The sequence below is a fragment of the Dromiciops gliroides genome, chromosome 4 (assembly GCF_019393635.1).
Source record: "Dromiciops gliroides isolate mDroGli1 chromosome 4, mDroGli1.pri, whole genome shotgun sequence".
Classification (NCBI taxonomy): Eukaryota; Metazoa; Chordata; class Mammalia; order Microbiotheria; family Microbiotheriidae; genus Dromiciops; species Dromiciops gliroides.
Genome location: NC_057864.1, coordinates 61,340,691 through 61,365,026, shown reverse-complemented (window position 1 = coordinate 61,365,026; position 24,336 = coordinate 61,340,691). Strand labels below are relative to the sequence as shown.

Genomic DNA, 24,336 nt, shown 5'->3' with positions numbered 1-24,336 from the left:
ATTGCCGAGATCACAGATCCATCAAAGCACCAAGCAACCATTGAATAATCTGGGTTTCAGATTCTCCAAATTTGTCAAGAATAGGATCTATTTGAACGAATGGAGACCTAGCTGGAGCTAGCTAGCTTATACAGTGTTTCAAGGTCTAGCAAAGCATTTTATATGTTATCTCATTTGAGACTCTCAACAACCCTGTGAGGTAGGTGTTATTATTATCCCCATTTTGTAGATGAGGAGACTGTGCCACCAGGCTGATTGACCCCCTCAGTTTTTGTCAAGCTGGTAAGGTACTTGTATTCCTTTACTTCAACTGAGGGGCAGCTAGGTGGCACAGTGGATAGAGCACCAGGCCTGAGGTCAGGAAGACTCATCTTGCTGAGTTCAAATCTGGCCTCAGACATTTACTATCTGTGTCCCTGGGCAAATCACTTAACCTTGTTTGCCTCAGTTTCTTCATCTGTAAAATGAGCTGGAGAAGGAAATGGCAAACCGCTCCAGGATCTTTACCAAGAAAACCCCAAATGGGGTCACAAAGAGTCATCAGACACCATGGAAAAACAACTGAACAAAAACAAGAACAGCATCCCTTCCAAAGCTGGCATTCTATGATTCTAAGCAGGAACATAGCAACAATGGTTCAGCTAGGGCTAAGTGAGTTGAACAGGTATCCTAGGCAACTGTTACTTACTGAGAACAGCTTTACTTGTTGCTATTTTGTTTTCCTTCTCTACCTTTCTCTTTTCTTTGTCTTCTACACTTTACTCCAGTGTGCTGGAACCAGCTCTTAATCGCTTGGGAGAGCCGACTTAAATTTTCAATGTGAGCATTCATAATTTAGAAGTTGGAAAACACCGCAAATCAGGGTTTCATTCATTGCTTTGTTGATTAGCTAGACTTAAGAAAGTCAGTCAATAAACATTTATTAAGGGGCAGCTAGGTGGCACAGTGGATAAAGCACTGGCTCTGGATTCAAGAGGACCTGAGTTCAAATCCAGCCTCAGATACTTGACACTAGCTGTGTGACCCTGGGCAAGTCACTTAACCCCCATTGCCCCACAAAAAAAAAAGAAAAGAAATAAAAATTTATTAAGTGCCTACTATGTGCCAAGCACTGTTCTAAGCATTTGGTATACAAAAAAACATAAAAGGAACTCACAATCTAAAGAGGGAGACAACATGTACAAACAAGTTATAAACAGGATAAATTGGAGATAATTAGCAGAGAAAAGGCAAGGGAATTGAAAGAGATTGGGAAAGGCTTCCTGTAGAAAGTGGTGTTTTAGCTGGAACTTGAAGGAAGCCAGGGAAGCCAGGAGATGAAGAGGAAGATGGAGGAAGAGCGTTCTAAGCATGAGGAACATGAAAATGCTGGAGTCAGGATGTGTAGTATCTTGTTTGAGGAGCAGAAAGGAGGCCAGTGTCACTGGATTGAAGAGTATTTGTTGAGGCATGAGGTGTAAGAACAGTAGAAAGGTGGAAGGTTAGGAAAGGCTTGGTTATAAAGGGCTTTGAATACCGTACAGAGGATTTTATATTTGTTCCTGCAGGTGATAGGGAGCCATTGAAGTTTATTGAGTAGGGTTGTATGGGGTGGTCTGACCTGCACTCTAAGTAAATCAATTTAGGTACTGAGTGGAGGATACACTAGAGTGGAGAGAGACTTGTGTTAGGCAGACCAACCAGCCTGTTTCAACAATCCAGTGTGTGTGTGTGTGTGTGTGTGTGTGTGTGTGTGTGTGTGTGTGTGTGTGTGTGTGTGTTGGGGTAGGCAGACTGTATTAGAGAAGAAAAGGGGGGCATATATGAGACATATTGAAAAAGGTAAAATCAATAGACTTTGGCAACAGATTTGATATAGGAGGAGTGAGAGTAAGGAGTTGAGGATGATATCTAAGTTGTGAGCCTTGGCTCACATCACTGTCCAAAAAATGCTAATAATTCCAATTAAACTTAAATGTTTGTCTTGCTTAGACTTTTTTTTTTCTTCAGAGGGCTGGTTGTTAAACATTTACGAGCAGACCCCTGCCTGACCTCCACAAACTTTCAGCTTGGTCTAGCAGGGTGTAATTTGAACGACAGGATTCATTCATAGGTTCATAGAGTTGCAATGGCACTATAGTCCAGTCTTTTCATTCTACAAATGTGGAAACTAAGAGCCAAGGGGTGGTCACAGAGCCAGAAAACAGCAGTCAGTACTAGATCCTAGGTCCTCAGACCCTTGATACAATGTTCTTTCCACTATCCCACACCATGGGGAATGTTTATAACTTTGGGAAAGAATGCCTTGAAAGGGTTCTTTGGGGTAAAGATATGTGTAGGGCCCAGGGACCTTTTGGGCTGAAAAATGTCTAGTTTTGCCTCTACATGCTATTAAAGGAGTTGTGAAGTATTTGTGCATGGAGGATGTTTTAAGTTCGCAGGTTGCCATTCTCTTGAAATAAGAACAGACTAGTTTATTTAACTCTATGAGTCTGAAATTAAATGTTTGGCGTTCATTAGGCTACAAACTTCCTGAGTGCAAGAATTATTTCTCTTTTTTATCTTTGTACAACCTCCCTTCCCTGAGGCTTAGTAGAGAGCCTTCGACCCAGCAGGTGCTTAATAAATGCTTGTTGAATTGAATTTTTGTATCAGTCTCCTTTTTTGACTAGAGTCCTTTCTAGGCATTTCCTTGATTAACTCCCAACTTTAACTCCTCCCCTCCCCCTCTTAGGCTTCCCCTTTTGTCCCCTCTGTATCTTTGTTGTATGTTTCTATTTATGTACAAATTGTATTCTCTATATGAATTCTCTCCCCGAGAGAAGGGAATGTTTTTGCTTTGTATTCACAATGCTTAGCACTCTGCCTGAGCATAGTAATCACTTAATAATAAATGCTAGTTTATTGTCTGATGGAAGGGAGGAAGAAAAGAGGAGGGAGGAAGGAAAAGTCAGTGAAGAAAGATCTCAAAAATCAGAAAACTAATTAAGTAGCTTATCCACAGCACAAACATCTCCCAGGAATGTGATTGCCCTCCACAGAAGCCGGCATGCATGTTGTAGGAGAAGGGAAACCCCCTTGTTCTGTTTTCATTAAAGGGCTGAGGGAGACAGTCAAACCTCACACTTAAGTAAGGGATCTTCATGAAGCAGGGGACTGGGAGATTTGCTGTGAATGACCCAATTTTCCAGCTTTATGATCCCACATAGACACCAGCCAACAATGCCATGGTGATTAAGCACCCTGCACTACAGGGGATGGAACTCTAAGAGTACAACAAATACTTTAGCTGGCAAGAAATTTACTTTAGTGTAAGTCCCGTGACATGGGAAGCAATGGTTGTAGACAGCAGGTGATGGAGCAGTAGACCAAGAGAGTTTTCAAATCAACCCAACAAGCATTCATTAAGCTCCTGCTAGGAGCAAGGCACTAGTAGTATAAAGATGAAGAATGCCCCAGTGTTGGAACAATCCAATAAGCATTTATTAAGTTCCTATTATGTGCATAGGCAGAACAAGAAATACAACCTGACATCATTTGTTATTGTTGAGTGGTTTCAGTTTTGTCCTACTCTTCGTGACCTCACTTGGGATTTTCTTAGCTGAGATACTTAAGTGTTTTGCCATTTTCTTCTCTAGCTCATTTTTACAGATGGAGAAACTGAGGCAAACAGGTTTAAGTGACTTGTCCAGGGTCTAATAAGTTCTGAGGCCAGATCTTAACTCATGAAGATGAGACTTTCTGGTTCCAAGCCCAGTGCTCTAACCACTTCATCACCTAGCTGCTTCCCTCCCTGACATCAAGGAATGTGTAATCCATAATCCATAGGCTGCAGTCTCTTAGAACAATGAGAGGCCAGGAATTAGCAAAGATTTAAGGGGGGAGGGCAAATATAATACCAGAATGAAATTAGCTTTAGTTTAGACAGGCAGGCTGTGGGAGATCAGAAAGATGCTTCAAGAGTAGGGTAGCTTGAGAGGGTAGTCAGCCAATCAGAGAGACAAGCAACAGCCCAACTAGAAGCCAGTAACTATGAGGCAGCATGGTGAATACTGGACTTGGAGGTGAGACCTTAGACCCCTCTTAGCTGTGTGACCTTGGACAAAGTCATTTCAATTCTCTGAGGCTGTTTTCTAACTGCAAGACAGGTATGATACTTGCACTCCCTCCATTACAGAGTTGTTGTGGAGAAAGTGTTTTGTAAAGTGCTATCTTCATGTCTTTCTCCCAATACAATCACTGCCTGCCTCTTCTGGATCTTTCTGTAGTTTCTGTGGGATAGAAATCAATCCTGTGGAGCTGGTACAAACCCAACAGGCAAAAAATAGGCATTTGGCAACAGCTAGATGAGATAGGGAGACCAGATGTAGTGCCTGATAATGAAAACTTCGAACCTCCAGAAAGCACTTCTGGTAGTGGAGATGCCACCAATTCTATCAGAAATAGAAGATAATCAAAGAGATGGGAATTAGATTATAAGGGCAGCTAGGCAGAGCAATAGATAAAGGCACTGGACCTGAAGTCAGAAAGACTAATTTCCTGTGTTTAAATCTGGCCTCAGATACTTAGTAGCTATGAGACTCTAAGTCACTTCACTCTGCCTCAGTTTCCTCATCTGTAAAATGAGCTGGAGAAGGAAATGGCAAAGCACTCCAGTATCTTTGCCAAGAAAACCCCAAACGGGGTCACGAAAAGTCAGACATGACTGAACAACAAAACAAAAGTGTTTATTTAGATAGTACTTTAGAGTTTGAGAAGCACCTTACTTGTGTTATATCACTTGGTCCTCATCACAACCCTGTGAGGTGGATGCCTTTATTATTATTACCATCCCCATTTTGCAGAAGAGAAAATGGAGACTAAAAGAAGATGACTTCCCCAGTGTTACATGGCTAATAGGTGTCTGAGGCAAGATTTGGACTCCGGTCTCCCTTCCTCCAAGTCCCACATCATTTGCCCCTTACTGCGTAGCTAACTCCATTCTTTTCTAACTCAGGGAAGATAGGAAGTAACCAGTGCTGCTGAAGCATTCTGAAGCAAAGATAAACAGAGCCAGGGCGGCGGTTACTATTAGAGCTTGCATGTCCATGTCATTTGTCTGATGGTCCTGAATACATTTATGTTTTACCTTCTCGTTTTTTAATAGGACTTCTTGGACCTACTCTTTTTGCCGAAGTTGGAGACACTTTGAAGGTTCATTTTAAGAATATGGCTAAAAAGCCTTTAACCATCCATCCCCAAGGAATTGAATATAACAAACTGTCAGAAGGTAAGAAGAATTCAATATTTCCTAGCACAAAAAATGATTATTACAGTTTCCCATCCATATTAAACACTTTGGAGCACAATCATTAGTCTGTTAGAGATTCTTTTCCCTTCCCCCCCCCCCGCCCCTAACTGGGTCAACATTAAAAGTGAACAATTCCCCTGTGAAAAAAATAGGAAAATAATTTTGTCAATATCAACATCTGATGAAAGGTGTTTTACTCAATAATGTCATGAGAAGAATTTAGAATCATGAACATTCCAGAGTGATAACTCTAGAACTTTTGGAGATTTTGCTGTGAATGATTATTAATATTCACTTCCTCTTCTCCTCTGGCTTTCCTCCCCAATAACTTCTGCACACAGTGACCTCCTATTCTCTCTAAATTGAGGTCTACAGGGGCAGCTAGGTGGCGTAGTGGATAAAGCACTGGCCCTGGATTCAGGAGGACCTGAGTTCAAATCTGGCCTCAGACACATGACACTTACTAGCTGTGTAACCCTGGGCAAGTCACTTAACCCCAATTGCCTTACAAAACAAAACAAAACAAAATAAATTGAAGTCAACTCCTCAACCTAGATTCTCTGGCTTCCTTTAAATCTAAGCTAAAGCCCCAGCTTCTGCAAGAAGCCTCTGCTGGTCCTCCTTAATCTTAGTGTTTCCCCTCTGAGACTACTCCCAAGTTATCCTATTTCTTTTGATTGTACATAGTTGTCTGCATGTTGTCTTCCCCATTAGATTATGAGCTCTCTGAGGGCAAGAACTGATGGTCATTTTTTTGGGGAGGGGGGGAAGGAAAAAACTATCTTTTTATGCCTAATACTTAGCTTTGTAAATGACACATAATTGTTGTTATTAATTCATTTTCCAGTTATGTCTGACTCTCCATGACCTCATTTTGGAGGGGTTTTCTTGGTAAAGTGATTTTGGTAAAGTGGAGTGATTTGCCATTTCCTTCTCCAGCTCATTTTACAGATGAGGAAACTGTGGCAAACAGGCTTAAGCAACTAGCTTAGAGTCAGGTGTTTAATGAATATTAGTTTACTTGACTAGACTCTAACCAACTTATTCACCGTATATGTAAGTGACTGCTAATCTTTTTTGTTTTGTGGGGTTTTCTTTTTGTGAGGCAATTGGGGTTAAATGACTTGCCCAGGGTCACACAGCTAGTAAGTGTCAAGTGTCTGAGGCTGGATTTGAACTCAGGTCCTCCTGAATCCAGGGCTGGTGCTCTATCCATTGAGCCACCTAGCTGCCCCCAGGGTGACTGCTAATCTTAATGCAATAACTCTCTCCAAGGAATTTTCAACTTAAAAATGGTCATAGCCCCATCACCCTTGCCTTGATGGAGGCAAAGGAACAAAATTGCAGCTGTGAATTTTCAGGGATCCTTGAGAGCTGTTGGTGGTATCTATTGACCAACTCAAGAGTATAGGCAGGAATATGTTTTTAAAAAATCTCATAAAGCACTGGCCCTGGATTCAGGAGGACTCGAGTTCAAATCCAGCCTCAGACACTTGTCACTTTCTAGTTGTGTGACCCTGGGTAAATCACTTAACCCTCATTGCTCCGAAAAAAAAAATCTCAGAAGAGAAAAGGTAAACACACACAGGCACAGCCCAACCTCATTCTATGATCTCTACCTAAAGTTTTCCTTTACTTTTTCTAAAGTCTACATTCTGCAATTATCAGAGCACTGGCTACTCTTGGTGCCTTCCTCTGCAGTAGCGATAGACTTCATCTATCTAGATACATACTAGAGTTTGCACTCTGCCAAAAGAAGAGCTGCTAGAAATTTTAGATTGCATGAATAATTCATTCTTGTCCTACCCACTTAACTCCTATAAGTTCAATTACCATCTCTAATAGTTGACCCCTCAAATCTATACATTTAGCCCTAATTTCTCTCTTAAGTTCTAGTATCCTAACAAATTGCCTGACATCTCCACCAAGTCATCTGGCAGGAATCACAAACTCAAGATGTCCAATGCAGAACTCATTTCATCACCTCACTCAACGCAAATTTTCTTCTCCAAGCTTTCTTCTTTCTGTGGGGACAACCACCATCCTTTTAATCTGCAAGGTTTGCAAACATGTAATCATCCTCAATTTCCCATTCTTCTTCAATTGTCATATTTAATTGGGCATCCAGTCTTGTCAATTCTACTTTCATAACATCTCCCCCATTCCCTTCTTTTTACTTATTTGATCACCATTCTAGTCCAGATCCTTATCATCTCTTATCTGGTCTCCTTGATTCATCTTTCTCCCCTCCAATCAATCCAAAATAATCTTTCTAAAACACAAATCTGGCCATGGCATCCTCCTACTTGAGAATCTTTTATGGTTTCCTACTACTCCTAGGATAAGATACAAATAACTCAGCATAACATTTAAAGTCTTTGACAATTTGGTTCCAAGATACCTACCTTTCCAGGCTTGTGTTGTATTATTCCCTTTCTGGCGTTCTCCATTTTAGCCAAATAGTCTACTTTTCTTTTTTCTTAATTGATAATCCTTCTCCTGCCTTCCTGCCTTTGCTAGGCTGACTTGCACTCCTAGAATGGGCTCCTTCTCACCTCTAATTATCAAAAGGTTTAACTTCCTTCAAGGTTCAGGTCAACGTATCTTCCACAGGAAGCCTTAAACACTACCACCCCCAACCCCAAGTTGTTAGTGTTCTTTCTTTCCTCAAATTATTTTGTGTTCACTTATCTTTTTACATACTGATTCTCCCCAGAAGTCATAAAGTCAACATTTATTAAGTACCTACTACATCCATTGAGAACAGGGGCAGAATGGAAAGATAGAGAAACTAAGAAAGGTAATTCTATTCTGAATGATTCTCATCAATGAACATATTCTCATCATTAAGGAAAAACTGGCTAATAGGGAATGGAAACACAAAATAAGAAGGAAGAGAATATGCTGCCTTTACTTAATTCAATCAAGAATACTGAAAAAACTGGTGGTTCTAATTGCTAAGCCACTGTCCATGATCTATGAAATACTGTGAAGCATGGGAGCAGTGCTGCAGAACTGGAGAAGAATGAAAATTGTCCATTTCTTTTGGTTGTTGTTGGTTTTTGTTGTTGTTGTTGTTGTTGTTGTTGTTGTTTGTGGGGCAATGAGGGTTAAGTGACTTGCCCAGGGTCACACAGCTAGTGTCTGAGGCCAGATTTGAGCTAAGGTCCTCCTGAATCCAGAGCCAGTGCTTTATCCACTGCACCACCTAGCCGCCCCCCATTTTTTTTTATAAAAGGAAAGACATGCAGTCCACAGACTATTGTCCAGTGAGCTTGACTTTGATTTCTTGGAAAAGTCTAGAATTTATAATTAAAGGGAGGGTTGGTGAACAGTTATTAAGAAAACACCATGTGGGGGCAACTAGGTGGCACAGTGGATAGAGCACTGGCCCTGAATTTAGGAGGACCTGAGTTCAAATCTGGCCTCAGACACTTAACACACTAGCTGTGTGACCCTGGGCAAGTCACTTAACTCCAATTGCCTCACCAAAAAAAAAAAACCAACAGAAACAAAAAAAACAAAAACAAAAACAAAAAAAAAAAAAGAAAAAGGAAACACCATGTAGACCAGTTTGACTAGAATGGAGAAAGTAGAAGGGGAACCTTGTAAAATATTTCTGGAAAGGTAGGGAGTTTCAGTCAGTCAAGAAACATTAAGCACCTACTATGTGCCAGAATGCTTGAGTTCAATTGAACAAGCATTTATTAACTGGAAACAATAGGATTGCAAAGAACAGTAGGATTTATGCTACACTGACTTTTAAAAAAAATCTTTTTTTGTGAGAGAGGCATGATGTTAGGCAAAAATCTTCCTGACAATTTGAGTTGTGCAAAAGCCAAATAGGCTGGAGAAGTAGTCGGTTTCCCTTCACTGGAGGTGTTGAAGCAAAACCTAGATGGCTACTTAATAGCTCTCCTTTTCCAGTTGAGGCAGAGAGGATTCTTGCTGTCCATTAAGATCATGTCCAAATCTGAAAATCTTTGACTATCAATCTGTAAAATGGTATAACTTCTCAATCACTCTGAGTAAGTTCCTATCAGATTTTCTTTGTCTATTCAGAGACATTCTATTTTCTTTCTGTAGGGTCATAATGTCATCTCTGTTCCTCTGGTTCTACTTCCTTTCTTTTGAATTATTTGATCATTATTGCTACTTCATGTTAATCATCATTAATAATAATATAGATTATTAACTTTAATTGTTAATAATTGGGTTGGTTTATTAACATTAATTCTAAATAATTAAGCTTCTTAATAATAAATATCAATAATAACATTAACAATAGCTAGCATTTATATGTCACTTTAAGGTTTGCAAAGAATTTTACAAATATTCTCTCATTTGATCCTCACAACAACCTACCTAGGAAGTAGGTACTATGATTGCCCCTATTTTGCAGATTAAGGTCTTTCTAGATTTCTTTCTCTTCCTCAAGCCTTTTAAACTTGCATTATGGTGTTCCATCACTCAACTATTTTACAATATCACACATCCATCGTGTATACAGGAGTAAAAATAAATAATATTTACCAACAATTAAGGAAAGGGGTATTTCATTAGAGGACTACAGGAAGATATGTGGGTTGAAATTTGCATCCTGGTCATGCTCTTTGATCAGTGAATGAACTGTGGGTCATTGTCCTTTTTTACTCTTTATTCCTAGTAGAATATGGCCCCATCTAATAATTATTAACAGACAATAGTTCAGAATGCTCCACCTCCACACAGCACAGTCCATGACATTGCTACCTTCTCTTCATCCCTCTGTATCTCAACTCAGAACATGCAGGGTGCATGGTAAAGATATCAAGTAACTTTGAGTTGTTATGGTCCTGTGTTATAAATTTCATTCTTCACTATAACATAGAAGCCACATTGTTTATTCTACCTACACAGAATATTAACATAAAATATATAAGAATTCTTCTTGCCCACTGTGAGTAGGGAGTTTTTCCTTAGAGCTCTTTTTCCTATCATAGGAGTGTTTCCATTGAAAATTGGTGGTGGGGGGGGTGCAGCTAGGTGGTGCAGTGGATAGAGCACTGGCCCTGGAGTCAGGAGGACCTGAGTTCAAATCTGACCTCAGACACTTAACACTTACTAGCTGTGTGAGCCTAGGCAAGTCATTTAACCCCAACTGCCTCACCAAAAAAAAAAAAGGAAAGAAAGAAGGAAAGAAAGAAAGAAAGAAAGAAAGAAAGAAAGAAAGAAAGAAAGAAAGAAAAAGAAAATTGTTGGAGGGATAGGTATCCAAATCAGGGCATGGTTTCCAATCCTTTAAAAATGGTCACCAAATAATAGAATCAGATTTGGAGTTTCAGAGGTTATGTATGGTAATTGAATATTCAGGCTCTGAATCTACATGGAAATTGGGGGTGTAGTGCTGGACATGTGGACATGTAGAATTTTCTTCCCACTCTGGGAAGGACTGAAACTATCATGAGTTCTGAGCTAAGGGTCAGGCTTCTGCCAAGCTTCAATAAGTAGGAGAAGTCCTGGGTTAGTTAATACGGTGGCAGCTGCATTTGACCTTAAAGCTGCTGACCATGAGGGTATCCTATAGTTCTGATTTTATAGCAGAGAAAGATCAGCTGTGTACACTTGGGAGATAGAGTCATTGGTAAGCCAGATTCAGGTGACTTAGAGTAGCAGGTGTTTCAGTGAAGCTTCTGGAGTGGGTGGAGCAGTGGGCTGGATGAATGGAAGGGACCCTGTCCCCTCTGTAGCCATACTGACAAGCAAGCCAATATACCAAACAGTAGGGATTGCTAACTCCCTCACCTCCCCAGCCAAGCCCATTTCACAGTTCTCATTGGAAAACCTAGGCTATAACCTCAGGCAAGTCCTTTAACCTTTTTAGGCTTCAGTTTCCTCATTTGTAAAATTTAAATTTTAGATTAAATAATATATATTTTTTTTTGGTGAGGCAATTGGGGTTAAGTGACTTGCCCAGGGTCACACAGGTAGTAAATGTCAAGTGTCTGAGGCCATATTTGAACTCAGGTCCTCCTGAATCCAAGGCCACTGTGCCACCTAGCTGCTCTATCCACTGCACCACCTAGCTGCACCAGATTAAAGATCTTTAAAGGACTTTTAGCTCTAATCTGATTACCCCAAGAGTTTACTACCACCCGAGGTGCACATTCCACTGAGTTATCTAAAGGGTGACAGTAATCCAAGGATTATATGGGATATATGGGATCATGGCTCTAGACCCCGAAGGAACCTCAGAGACCACCTAGTTCAACTCCCTCATGAGGAAACTGAGGTAAGGGACTTGTCCAGGGTCACACAAGTAGTAAGCATCAGAGGTAGGATGTGAATCCAGGCACTCTGTTATACAGTGCTTTCTCCAATTATGCAAAAGGCAAAATCTGCATCCCTGTAACAATAGCCAGCATTTCTATAAGGCTTTAAAAAGTTTGCAAAGTGCTTTGCAAATATTATCTTATTTTGTAACTTCCACCCATGGTTCCTATTTCTGCTTTCTGAGGCTCTGCAGAGCAAGTCTTTTCTTTCTCCTGGATGACCATCTTCAAATCCTCAGCTTCAAGACAATGGGCTATTGGGCTATCATATTGTCTCTGAGTCTTCTCTTCAGGTTAAACATCCTTATTTCCTTTCACTAATACTCACCGTGGATCTCCTTTGACAGTGCTCTAGTTGGAGAGTGATCATCTAAGACTGTGGCACTGAAATTGAACAGGACACTTTGTGTGTGGCCTGACTGAGGCAGAGAACAATGGGACTATCATTTCCTTCATTCTGGACTCTGTGTCTTTGTTTATGCAGCCTGAGATTTCACTGACCTTTTTCTTGTTGTATTGGTTGAAGGTTGTCTGAGTTTAAACTCCCTATTTTATAGTTTCCTTGTGTATAATCCTGTTTGCCAAACTCTGGACAGTCTGACTCATCAGAAAAGGGGAGGTGAAAGTGAATGTGTGTATGTATACATACACACATATATGCATATATATGTATACATATATATGTAAATATGTATACACATGCACACATAAATACACACACACACACACACACCATGTGCCAGGTACTATGCTACGCACTTTACAAATATTACTTCACTTGATCTCACATCATCCTGGCAACCACCCTGGGAGGTAGATATTATGGGCATAGTGCTAGGCTACAAACCATTTGGAATCTCAAGAGGGAGGTGAGGAGAAGGGGGTAAATACAGATCTTTTTTCGCAGTGAAAGTAAAAGTTCCCTTTAGAACTATACAAATTGGGGCAGCTAGATGGCACAGTGGATGGAGCACCGGCCCTGGATTCAGAAGTACCTGAGTTCAAATCCGACCTCAGACACTTAACACTTACTAGCTGTGTGACCCTGGGCAAGTCACTTAACCCCAATTGCCCTGCAAAAAAAAAAAAAAAGAACTATACAAATTATGAGACAGATGCCTTGTAAAGTTGTGGGATTCCCTTTATAACACCTCTTCAATTAGAGGTTTCTTGATAAGCTTTTATTATAATATTTTAGAAGTGGTTGCTGTTTCAGGTAGAGAATGAACTATGTATAGGCCTTTAAACTCTATGAATCCATAATTCAATAAAGGGAATGAGAGCTAAGCTGGCATCCTCATTGCCATCCTTCCTCTCTTCCAATAGACTTTTTGTTCCAATGCTTCCTTCTTTTGATTTTGGCATCTAGATCTGTAACATGAAGTCAATTTTTCAAGATAAATCTCTGACCACAATATTCTTCCATATATCTTCCGATCTGATACCCAAATGTCTGAATCAAAAGTCAGTCAATCACACTGGAATTTTCAAATATCTAGGTTTGTTTTGGTTTGTTTTACCTCCAATCAACATAGTACCCAAGACACTGAAGTTTTCACTTTTTAATCTGGAGTTTTTGTCATCATATAGATACTGGCCGAGTATACAGAAAGAGCAAGAAATTAAATTTTATGGAAGCAATGAACACGAACTTGAACAGACTTCAAGAGATAGTAGAGGATAGGGGCAGCTAGGTGGCGCAGTGGATAAAGCATCAGCCCTGGATTCAGGAGGACCTGAGTTCAAATCCGGACTCAGACAGTTAACACTTACTAGCTGTGTGACTCTGGGCAAGTCACTTAACCCCAATTGCCACACACATACACACACACACACACACAAAGAGATAGTAGAGGATAGAAAGAGCTTAATGCAAGGTGATCCATGGGGTCATGCACGAACAGTTGGACATTAATGAACAACAAATTACTTTTATTAAGTAGCCAGCAACAACAACAAAAGACCATAAATCTAAGAAATATAAACTCTTCATCTTAAAGTCATTTTATCTTTTGGTTTAGGTTATAGAGCCTCTGGAGTAGAGGCACCAACACCTGGGGTTTGAAATTCTCCCTTAGCCACCAGCTGGGTGACCCTAGGCAAGTAATTTCACCTCTATAAAAAAAAGATGAAGTTTTTTGATCTGTAGATAAGGATAACAATAGTACCTGCCTCAAACAGTTGTTATGAAAGTCAAATGAGATGGGGTATATAAAGAACATTTTGCAAACCTTAGAGCACTTTGCAAGTGTAAGTTATATTGATTCATGCTACATCATTATGCCTAATCAAGTGGGTGCTGGGTGATGTTGTTGTTCAGTCACCTTAGTTGTGTCTAATTCTCCATGACCCCATTTAGGGTTTTCTTGGCAAAGATACTGGAGTGGTTTGCCATTTCCTTCTCCAGCTCATCTTACAGATGAGGAAAACCAAGGCAAAGGTTAAGTGAACTGCTAGGGTCACACAGCTAGTAAGTATGTGAGGTTGGAGTTGAACTCAGGTCTTCCTGACTCCAGGCCAGGTCTATCCACTGGGGTATGTAGCTGTCCTTGATTTTTTCAAAGCATTCAATGCCATAATTGACACAAATTTCTGAAATTTTGAATGGACTTTGGGTCAAGAACTAGATTTTTGAAGGGGAAAAGTTTTTGGGGAGAGGAGGTGTAGTTTGCACAGCCAAACTTTCCAGAAAGAAAATACTTGCGTGTGTGTGTTCTCACACAAAATCTGTTCATGCAATTTTTTGCCACAAATATGAATCTTAAGTATCTTTTGGCAACTTTAGAAGCACATCATGACAAAAGTAAACAGATTATGAATCACAGTGTGGACTCATGTGGCAAGTCAGGAATTAAATAAATATAAGATCAAGGGTTATCTTTCCAGAAAGATTCCATCCAAGTAAGGATTAATACAAGGGACTTTTGTGCTTTAAACACAATGAGATTTTTCTGTTAACTTTAAGGTCATTGCTTTTTTTTTTCATCTTGGAGAATTCATTTCTATTGTTGTACAGTTGGTTCTGTCATGACTGACTCCTTCATGACCCCATCTGGGGTTTTCTTGGCAAAGACACTAGAGTGATTTACCACTTCCTTCTCCAATTCATTTTACAGATAAGGAAACTGAGGCAAACAAGGTTAAATGACTTGCCCAGCATCACACAGGTAGCAAGTGCCTGAGGTCAGATTTGAATTCAGGAAGATGAAACTACCTGACTCCAGACCCAGTACTCTATCCACTGTACCACCATAATAAATAAATAAATCCAAATAAATCATAAATTCAAAAATTCCTTCCATTTTCTTAATCAATCAATATCTAGCAAGTGCAGACTTAATAGTGCCCATCTACAGACCACCCAAACCTGCCCGTACTTAAATGGCAAAAGCCAATATTCTGCCACTTTAGAAATTGGATTCTTCTACATAGAGCTCCAATTGCAAAGTCAAATTAATAAAACACTAAAAAAAGTATCACATCAACATTTACCAAAAATTGTCCATCTGTAACTGGTAATTATGTGAACAATAAACTTCACTCAACCTGAGCAGACAAAACTTACCCATTGAAGAACTTTCACTCTCTGCTATTCTTTTGGGATGGCAAATGAACATAGAAATACATGTTTTTTTTTACTAGTGTACCAAATTTTGTTAGGCTAAGCCCATTCCTTTGAAAGTTATTCTGGAGACATATAAAATACAGTCAAGTGAATACAGTTGGATATACTCAGAAATTATTATGTTGCCAGAGAAGTTAAGGGGTTTTTGTTGTTGTTGTTGTTTTTTGTTGTTTTTTTGGTGAGGCAATGGGGATTAAGTGACTTGCCCAGGGTCACACAGCTAGTAAGTGTCAAGAGTCTGAGGCCGGATTTGAACTCAGGTCGTCCTGAATCCAGGGCCAGTGTTCTATCCACTGTGCCACCTAGCTGCCCCTGAAGTTAAGTTTTAAGAGGCTAGGTTTGCCAGACTTGCCCAGAGTCACACAGCTAGTAAGTGCCTGAGGCAGGATTTCAACCTAGGCCTTCTAGATCTCTCTCTCTCTCTCTCTCTCTCTCTCTCTCTCTCTCTCTCTCTCTCTCTCTCTCTCTCTCTCTCTCTCTCTCTCTCTCTCATATACATATATACTCATAACATTAGATGCTTTGTCACCCTTATTTTTCATACAATGCCTAATGAATTGTCTCTGCTCGTTTATATTAGCTTGCTGCCCATCTGAAAAAACTGCAAAGTGAAAGCAGTAGCCCAGGGAAAAATCTAATAGTAATCTAATAAAAGCCTCAGAACAGATTAAAAGGCTCCTAAACAAGATTGTTGGGTTCTTTTTTTAAAATCCATTAATCACTGGTTTTTTTGCTGAACTTGGGTAAAATTGAGTCATCCAATGGCCATGAAGTTCCCTTTCCAATCTCCCCTGAAGATAATAACGACAGCTGTTACTACTATGTTGAACCTTTTGATCACAAATCACTTTGCATACTCTCGCTTGATTCTCACAGCAATCCTGGGAATAGGATAGTACAAGTATTATTGCCAATGAAGAAAGTGGTGATGCAAGATGAAGCTCACATGCCTAGCTTGCTGTAGAGCTAAGATTCCAATCTAGAACTTTGGATTTCTAGACCAATGCTTTTTCCATTGGATGATGTTTCCTGAAAGAATTCATTAATCCTTATAAAATACTTCTCGGTTGGTTAAACACCAAAGCAAAGAGATGGGTATTAACTATGAAAGAGGCAAGCAGGAAAATATTTAGCCAAAGTACGCATTTGTATTATCGCAAGATGCAGCACTAGCCAGTTGAATCCTCAACGTGTACCTTTCAGATTTTATAAATTTGAACCTGCTTTTGGTACCAATATACTCCCAACAAACATTGTTAAGCACCTACTGTATGCAAAGGGATTTCCTCACTGGGTGTTCCTTATACCACATCCACCCTTTCAGGAAGAAACCTCCTAGTGAAGAAACTACCAGTACTCCATCCTCATCGCTGCCTTTTGAAATTCTTTTCTCCCTTTGATAACAAGTTCAGATGATAACTCCCTTCATGGCTCCCTTTCAATTGGCATTTTTATAAAACATTCTTTCTGTAGTTGCTCTTATGACATTATATGCTATATATTGATTTGTACACATTGGGTAGAGTATTTATTTTTCCCTTTTTGATATATTTTTATTTCAAATTTATTTTGTTACCAATTTATTAATGTATTTTATTACCAATTACAGGTAAATATTTTTAACATTCATTGTTTAAAATTTTGAGTTCCAAATGTTCTCTATCTGTCCTTGAGAAGGCAAGAAATTTAATATGTTTTGCATATGAGGTGATGCAAAACATACTTCCATGTTAGCCATGTTGCAAAAGAAAACACAGACAAAAACCAAGAAAAATAAAGTTTTTTAAAAAATGATACTTTTTTTAAAGTATGCTTCAATCTGCATTCAGATTTCATCGGTTCTCTCTCTGAAAGCATTTTCATCAAAAGTCCTTCAGAATTGTATTGGATCATTTACTTGATCAGAGTAGCTAAGTCTTTTCTAGATGATCATCCTTATAATATTGCAGTTGCTATGTACAATGTTCTTCTGGTTCTGCTCATTTCACTTTGCTTCATTTCATGTAAGTCTTCCCAGGTTTTTCTGAGTCCATCCTGCTTGTCATTTCTAATAGCACAATAGTATTCTCTTACAATCATATACTACAATTTGTTCAGTCATTCCTCACTTGATGGGTATCCCTACAATTTCCAATTCTTTGCTGCCGCAAATATATATATATATATATATATATATATATATATATATATATATATATATATATATATTTCAAATATGTCATTTTCCCTTTTCTTTGATGTCTTTGGGATATAGACCTAGTAGTGGTATTGCTGGGTCAAAGTATTGCTGGGTTTTACAGTGCTCTGGACATAGTTCCAAATGATTCTCCAGAATGGCTGGACCAGTTCAGCTCTACCAAGAGTGCATTAGTGTTCCAATTTTTCTACAACCCTTCTAGCATTTGTTATTTTTCTTTTCTGTCATGTTAACCAGTCTGATGGGTGTGAGGTAGTATCTCAGAGTTATCTTAATTTGTATTCTCTAATCAGTAGTGATTTAGAGCATTTTTCATGTCACTTTGTTTTCTTCTCCTGAAAACTGTCTTCATATACTTTGACCATTTATCAATTGGGGAATGGTTCATATTTTTATAAATTTGACTCAATTCCCTATTTATTTGGGAAATGAGGTCTTTATCAGAAAAACTTACTTTAAAACTATCTCAGTTTCCTATTTTCCTTCTAATTTTGGCTGCATTCATTTTGTTTATGCAAAGTTTTAAAAACTTCATATAAAGAAAACTATCCATTTTACTTCCTGTGACCCTCTATATCTCTTGTATGGTCACAAACCCTTCTCTTATCCCTAGTAGACAGAGCATTTATTAAGCTCATACTGTATGCCAGGTATTGGGCTCAGTGCTGAGAATGCAAAAACAATAATACAAGACCCTACTCTAAAGGAGTTTGCATTCTAATAGAAGACGGTGAGTTGGAAAAATAGATAATCTTTTTCTTTCTTCCTTTAGAAAGGGGGGTGGTAAACAAGAAGAAGAGGGGTAACCTCATGAGATGGAGATCTTAGCCAGAAATCAACCAGACAGGAGAGAAAACCCCAGGGTTCAGAGGTAGGAGGTTAAGTTGAGTTGGTAGGGATGTGAGCATAGCAGTCCCAGTCATGGCCTCACCAATCAGAAGACCAGATTCCATATTAGATGATAAGCTCCTTTAGGTGAGAGAATGTGGCATCTCCAGTCCCCAGTCCCCTACTCACAGCATGCACATACTAAGTGTTTGATTACTTGAATTCTATGAAAGTCTTTGCAAGTGGTATAAGGTCATATCTAAAGATTCTTCCAGCTTTCATACTTTATCGATGAGGGAACTGGGGCTCAGAGACACAGAGAGGGTAGACTCACCTATGGTCACTAGCAAGGGGCAGATATGAACCTGGACACCAAGTCTTCTGCTTGTGGGATGAGTCTTCTTTCCACATCACCACACCTTCCTCCCAAGCAATTAAGCCCATCTAAGAAAGATGTAACCAACGTGTCTGCATCTACAGGTGCCTCTTATGAGGATCAAACATCCCCTGTGGAGAAGATGGATGATGCTGTACTTCCTGGTCGGGAGTACACCTACACATGGCTGATCACTGAAGATACTGGCCCCACAGAAGATGACCCTCCTTGCCTCACACATATGTATTACTCTTATGACAACTTAGTAATGGATTTCAACTCTGGCCTTATTGGACCTTTGCTCATCTGTAAGAAAGGTAAGGGAATGATAAATGAAAGTGTAGGGGGGGGGACATAAAATTGGGTAGCAGCAGGTTTCCCATCATTTCAGTACTTTTTTTACGTGGTGACCACAAAAACTTCAGAACCGTACCATTGCTAGATATGGGCACAGAATATCTGAGACTTTAGTATTTGGGGTTCCCCTCTAGATCTCCTATTCCTTCTACTTTTACATTTCCTGACTCCTTAAACACAAGAACTGCCATCCATCCCAAAAGCTACGCCAAGGATAAGGGAATATTGAGGCATCTAGGTGATTTAGTGGATGGCATGCTGGGTCTAGAGCCTAAAAACCTGAGTTCAAATCCAGCCACAGACACTTCTAACTGTGTGACCTTAGGCAAGTTGCTTAACCTCTGTTTGCCTTGGTTTCCTCATCAGAAATATGAAGATAATAATAGAACCTACCTCTCAGGGTTGTTGTAAGGATTAAATAAAATAATATTCATAAAATGCTTATCATAGTTCCTGACACAGAGTTGGTACTTAATAAGTGTTCATTTCCTTCCTTTCTGTATTTTTATGACACACGGAACCCACTACAAATGATCTCAAATCAGAAATCCTCCTTGAAGATGTGTGTCGCTATGTGATATAGTTGACCTCCCTCTATTTGGAGACTGCTTGAAAGAAGTCTCATCCCTGGCCCATTTGAAGGGCTTGGGGTCATTTTGTTCAAAAGTAAAAGCAGCTTAGAGGTTCTTCCTTCCAGAGAAGCTGAACTTGTTGACATACAAACATGCAGACATGCAGTTTTCATATCTGACTGAGGCACTGTCTGAATTTCACTTTACAGAAAACAATACTAATGACTTAACATCTACATAAGCTTCTTGTAGGAGCCCTTGTCAGGAACTTTCTCATGACATGGAGGTGATTCTGAAGTCTTGGATCCCATGCAGACAGAGCCCAAGGCCCAGAAGGTCCTATTGACTTGGAAACCGTTTCCACTTTCCATACGTTCCTAAGTTTTTTTTTGTTTTTTTTTTATGAATGAGGTTTATCCTACTCCAATAGCATTATATGTTGGCCAAATTCCATGCATTAGAATGACTGGAGATGTCCCCAGATGTTTGAGGCAACTGGGTTAAATGACGATAGTGTAGTTAAGTGCCTTGCCCAGGGTCACACAGCTAGTAAGTGTCTAAGTAAGATTTGAGCTTGGGTCCTCCCAACTTCAGGGCTAGTCCTCTATTCACTACACCACTTAGTTGTCCCATATCCACCTAGCTGCCTCTGTCCTTCCTACTTCCTCATTAATTATATGATGACCTGGACTCAAATCAGACCTCTGGGGTTTACTATCTGTGTGACCTTGGGTAAGTCTCTTAACCACCCTATCCTCATTCGCTTCATCTATATATTGAGGATGTTGGACTAGATGCTAGCCTTGTAAGGTCCCTTTCAGCCCTAGTTGTAGGATCCTCTCTATGACAGGTGACACTTGTTGAACCCTGCTCACACTCACCATGCCCCTCTCCATTGCCATCCACGGGACAACACCTTTCATTTCTTCAGAAATTGTTGGGTTCCTCATCCCCCAGCTCCAAAACACCAGCAGTTAATGGATAAAGAAGATGTTTAAGTCGTTTACCATGCTAACATTTGAGAAGATGCTACTTAATGAAATCCTAACTTTTCTGAGATCTTTCCTATCTAGGAACAGATAATAGCAGGTGTCTTTAAAAAAATTATTTTATTTTATTTTTACCTCTTGAAGTTATTAAGAAGCATTTGATTCCTTCTCTTAGGCAGCCTGACTGAAGATGGGACTCAAAAGATGTTTGAACGGCAACACGTGCTGATGTTTGCAGTGTTCGATGAAAGTAAAAGCTGGCAACAGTCGTCTTCTCTGATGTACACAATCAACGGCTATGTGAATGGAACACTGCCAGGTAACGGGTGAGCTGAGCCTCTTCCTGGGTGTCTTACTCATACTTAAAATTGACTTAACCTATGAGGGATTCTTGAGCCAGTTGCTAGGAAAGGTCGTGTTAGTCCCTGTTTTATATCATAACCGAGTGGCCAAGTGCTGGCCTCAGAATCAGGCAGGGTTTTTTTGTTCAGTCGTTTCAGTTGTGTGTAACTCTGTGACCCCATTTGGGGTTTTCTTGGCAAAGATACTGGGGTGGTTTGCCATTTCCTTCTCTGGCTCACTTTACAGATGAGGAAACTGAGGCAAACGAGGTTAAGTGACTCACTGGTAAGTATCTGAGGCTAGATTTGAACTCAGGGATATGAATCTTCCTTTCTCCAGGCCCAACACTCTATCCATTGTGCCAGCTAGCTACCCAGAGTCAAACCCTGAGTTCAAATCCTGCCTGAGAAGTTTACTAGCTGTAGGACTTAACTTCTCTTGGCCTCAGTTTCTTTAACTATAAAACATTATAAAATGGACATCATAATTGCACCCACCCCAAGGAATTCTTAGGAGGATCAATTTGGATAACATATACGAAGCCCTCTATAAACCTTAAAGAGTTATATAAGTGCAACCTTTTGTCATACTTTAAAGAAAAGTAAGGTGGTCCAGTGTGGTGTTTCCCAACTCACATTAACCTGTGGTCTAGCACAACCTCTGCCAGGAACAATTACCCCTCTGTAGCTTCAGGCCTAAGCTCTTGGAATCCTGATGGATGAGACCAAGATCCAGGGAGAAGAATAGAGTAGAACTCAGAGATTAATAGTCCATTTATAAATGTACTGGTACTTGGAAGTAAGAAGTTTTAGTAGCAAAACTTTTGTGGACTAATATAAATTTGTCTTGAACCAACAAATAAAAAGCATTGGTCTGGTGGATATAGTTCCAGAAAACACAAGTTAGAGACTCAAGCTCCTCTGGAGAGTCAGACACTGTCTGGAGCATCTTCACTTAGCTTGGTAACCATGAAACCTTCAGTGGCTGTGCACATGTGTTAATTTTTCAAGTCTTCCTTTCTGATGAATATGACTCAACGTTCCAGTAATTAATATTGCTCAGTGACTCATATTTTACTTCCTGAGTCCAACAGGGCAGTTGCCAATTGGCTTTGATAGAGGGAATTTGCTCATCAGGAAGTCTTCAACCCAATGAAATCATGGGTTTGGATAAATATATGATAAATTTATACTTAAATATGCACATGTTGTTTCCCTCCTTATCATATAAGCTCCCTGAGGCCAGGAATTGTTTCATTTTGAATTTTGTTTCCAAAATGCTTAATACAGTGCCTAGCACACAGTGGTTGTTTGATAAATGTTTGTCGAATTTAATTTAACTGAACGCTGAAGATTACCACCACATTCAAACACAGGACTTAAGGGCCACATGCCGCTACCCAGTAAAGCCCAAACCAGGTTAAAATAAAATTGGGAAATATTTAACAAAATACATTAAAATGTAGATATAATTTCATTTAAAAAACTAAGTCAGTATGTGGCCGGCAGGAATTGTACTTATGGTTAAATGGTCATGTTTCTGCTTGAGTTTGATACCACTGTTACAGGGGATGGTCCCTAGGAGCAGTGGCTGGTGAGGAGATTGGTTGAATAAAGTGGATTTTCAGCTTAGGAGTCTTTTTCTTATTCAAATAAGAAGCCATATAGGATGTTTACCCTTTCTAGGGAACAAAAATTGGGAATAAGTTTAACTCACAGTGGAAATAGAAGGGGTGGGACAGAGTGAAGAAATCTTGCAGTACCCCTTTTATACTGAAGTCAGCATAGGTTTCCCTATTTGTGAATACAAATTTCACCAAAGACTTCCCTAGGTCTCAGTTTTCTACCACTTTGACTCAGCGGTGACCACAGGGAGCTCTGACTTCCTACACTGATTTGGAGACTGGTCAACCATGCCCAGTGAGCCCTAAGCACCTTTAGCACTAACAGAAATAAGAATCCTATTCTCACTAATATCTGATTTCAATAATAAGCAATCCCCCCCCCCACCTAACCCCACACTTCTCCTGGGTGTGGGTGATCCCAGAACCCATAGATGATGACCAGGGGATGGGCAGAATCATTACCACTGAGGGTGCCCTGCCACCTTGCATTCTAACTACTCACAGGTCTTGGATGAGCTAATAGGAGTCAACAACTCCATTCCTTCTGATGACACAGAGGTCTACCAGGCCTTGCATCTGCCTTGCTACTGCCTCCTAAGATCCTTTACTATCTGCTCTGTCCCTGTTCCCAGCCATCCCCCATCATCATTTTTACTACGTATCATAACCTCTGGGCCTTGTCATCTGCCTGACTAGTTTACCCATCAGACTTTCAGGTCTCTCTATCTACCCTACAATGGAATATTCTTGTATGTGTTGCCTTCCACAATTAGCACATGAGGTCACTGAAAGCAAGGACTTCTTCAATTTTTCTATGTATCCTCAACACTTAACATAGTGCTTGGTACATGGTAAATCCTTAATAAATGTTTTTTCATTCATTCATTGAGAAATAAATATATGGCCTAGGGACTAATTCTCAGTAACATTTGGTTATGAAAATAACCAGAAACCAAGTAAGAATTCTAGTGGTTTGAAACAAAAAAACTTGAGTTAACTGATAACAACAAGGGTTGAACACATTGCTCCAAAGGTCATTGACACATTTTCCCAGAAGCCTTCTAGATAATCTGCACTTTCAACAGGGTCAGGAAGGACTTGACATCTTGAACTGGATTTCTCATAGACATCTTAACTCAACTTATTTAAAGCTACTCATTATCTTTTCTCCAAAACACTCCCCTCTCCCTAACTTCCCCATTATTCTCGGGAGTATCCTCCTCCTCCAAATACCCCAAGTTCCCAAACTAGACATCATTCCCATCTTCTCTCTTTCTGTCTCTCTCTCTCTCTCTCTGTGTCTCTGTCTCTCTCTATCTCTCTTTCTCAGTCTGTCTCTCTCTGTCTCTCTCCCCCAACCCCCTTTATCCAATCTGTTACCAAGCCCTGTTGTTTCTATCTTGACAACATCTCTCTTTTATGTCCCTATCTCTCCTCTTCTGTAACTGCCATCTTGGTACAGGCGCTCATCATTTCACACCTACACTATTGGAGCACCCTTCTGGTTGATCTCCCTGCCTCCAGTTGCTCTCTTTTCCAGTGTGTCCTCCACTCAACTATCAAAGTCTCAGATCTCAGCACGTCACTCCCCTACTCAGTAAACTCCAGTGGCTCCCTATCATGTCCAGGATCAGGATGTGCTATTTGGCTCTTAAAGCCTTTCATCATCTCATCCCTTCCTACCTTTCCAACCTTTCACATTTTCCTCTCCTCCCTATACTTCACTCCAGAGACACCGATTGTGTTGTTGTTCTTTCTCCAACATGACGCTTCATCTTTCCATGTCCGTGCTTGCTGTCCCTCTTGACTGAAATGTTCTCCCTCTTCACCTCTGCCTCTTTGTTTT

The 24,336-nt window shown here is 39.9% G+C and overlaps 1 protein-coding gene across 3 annotated transcripts in view; it reads left to right on the top strand.

The window, feature by feature from the left end:
- The window catches only part of F5 (coagulation factor V), a 96,445-nt gene that overhangs the window by 8,171 nt on the left and 63,938 nt on the right, over window positions 1–24,336 (top strand). For 2 of the 3 annotated variants that reach the window (XM_044001848.1, XM_044001850.1), the window contains exons 3-5: window positions 5,126–5,248; window positions 18,711–18,923; window positions 20,700–20,843. In XM_044001848.1, the coding sequence (XP_043857783.1) occupies window positions 5,126–5,248; window positions 18,711–18,923; window positions 20,700–20,843 (480 nt within the window). Of the gene's footprint in view, window positions 1–5,125; window positions 5,249–18,710; window positions 18,924–20,699; window positions 20,851–24,336 lie in introns of those variants that run through there. The other variant, XM_044001849.1, reaches the window with a different exon arrangement.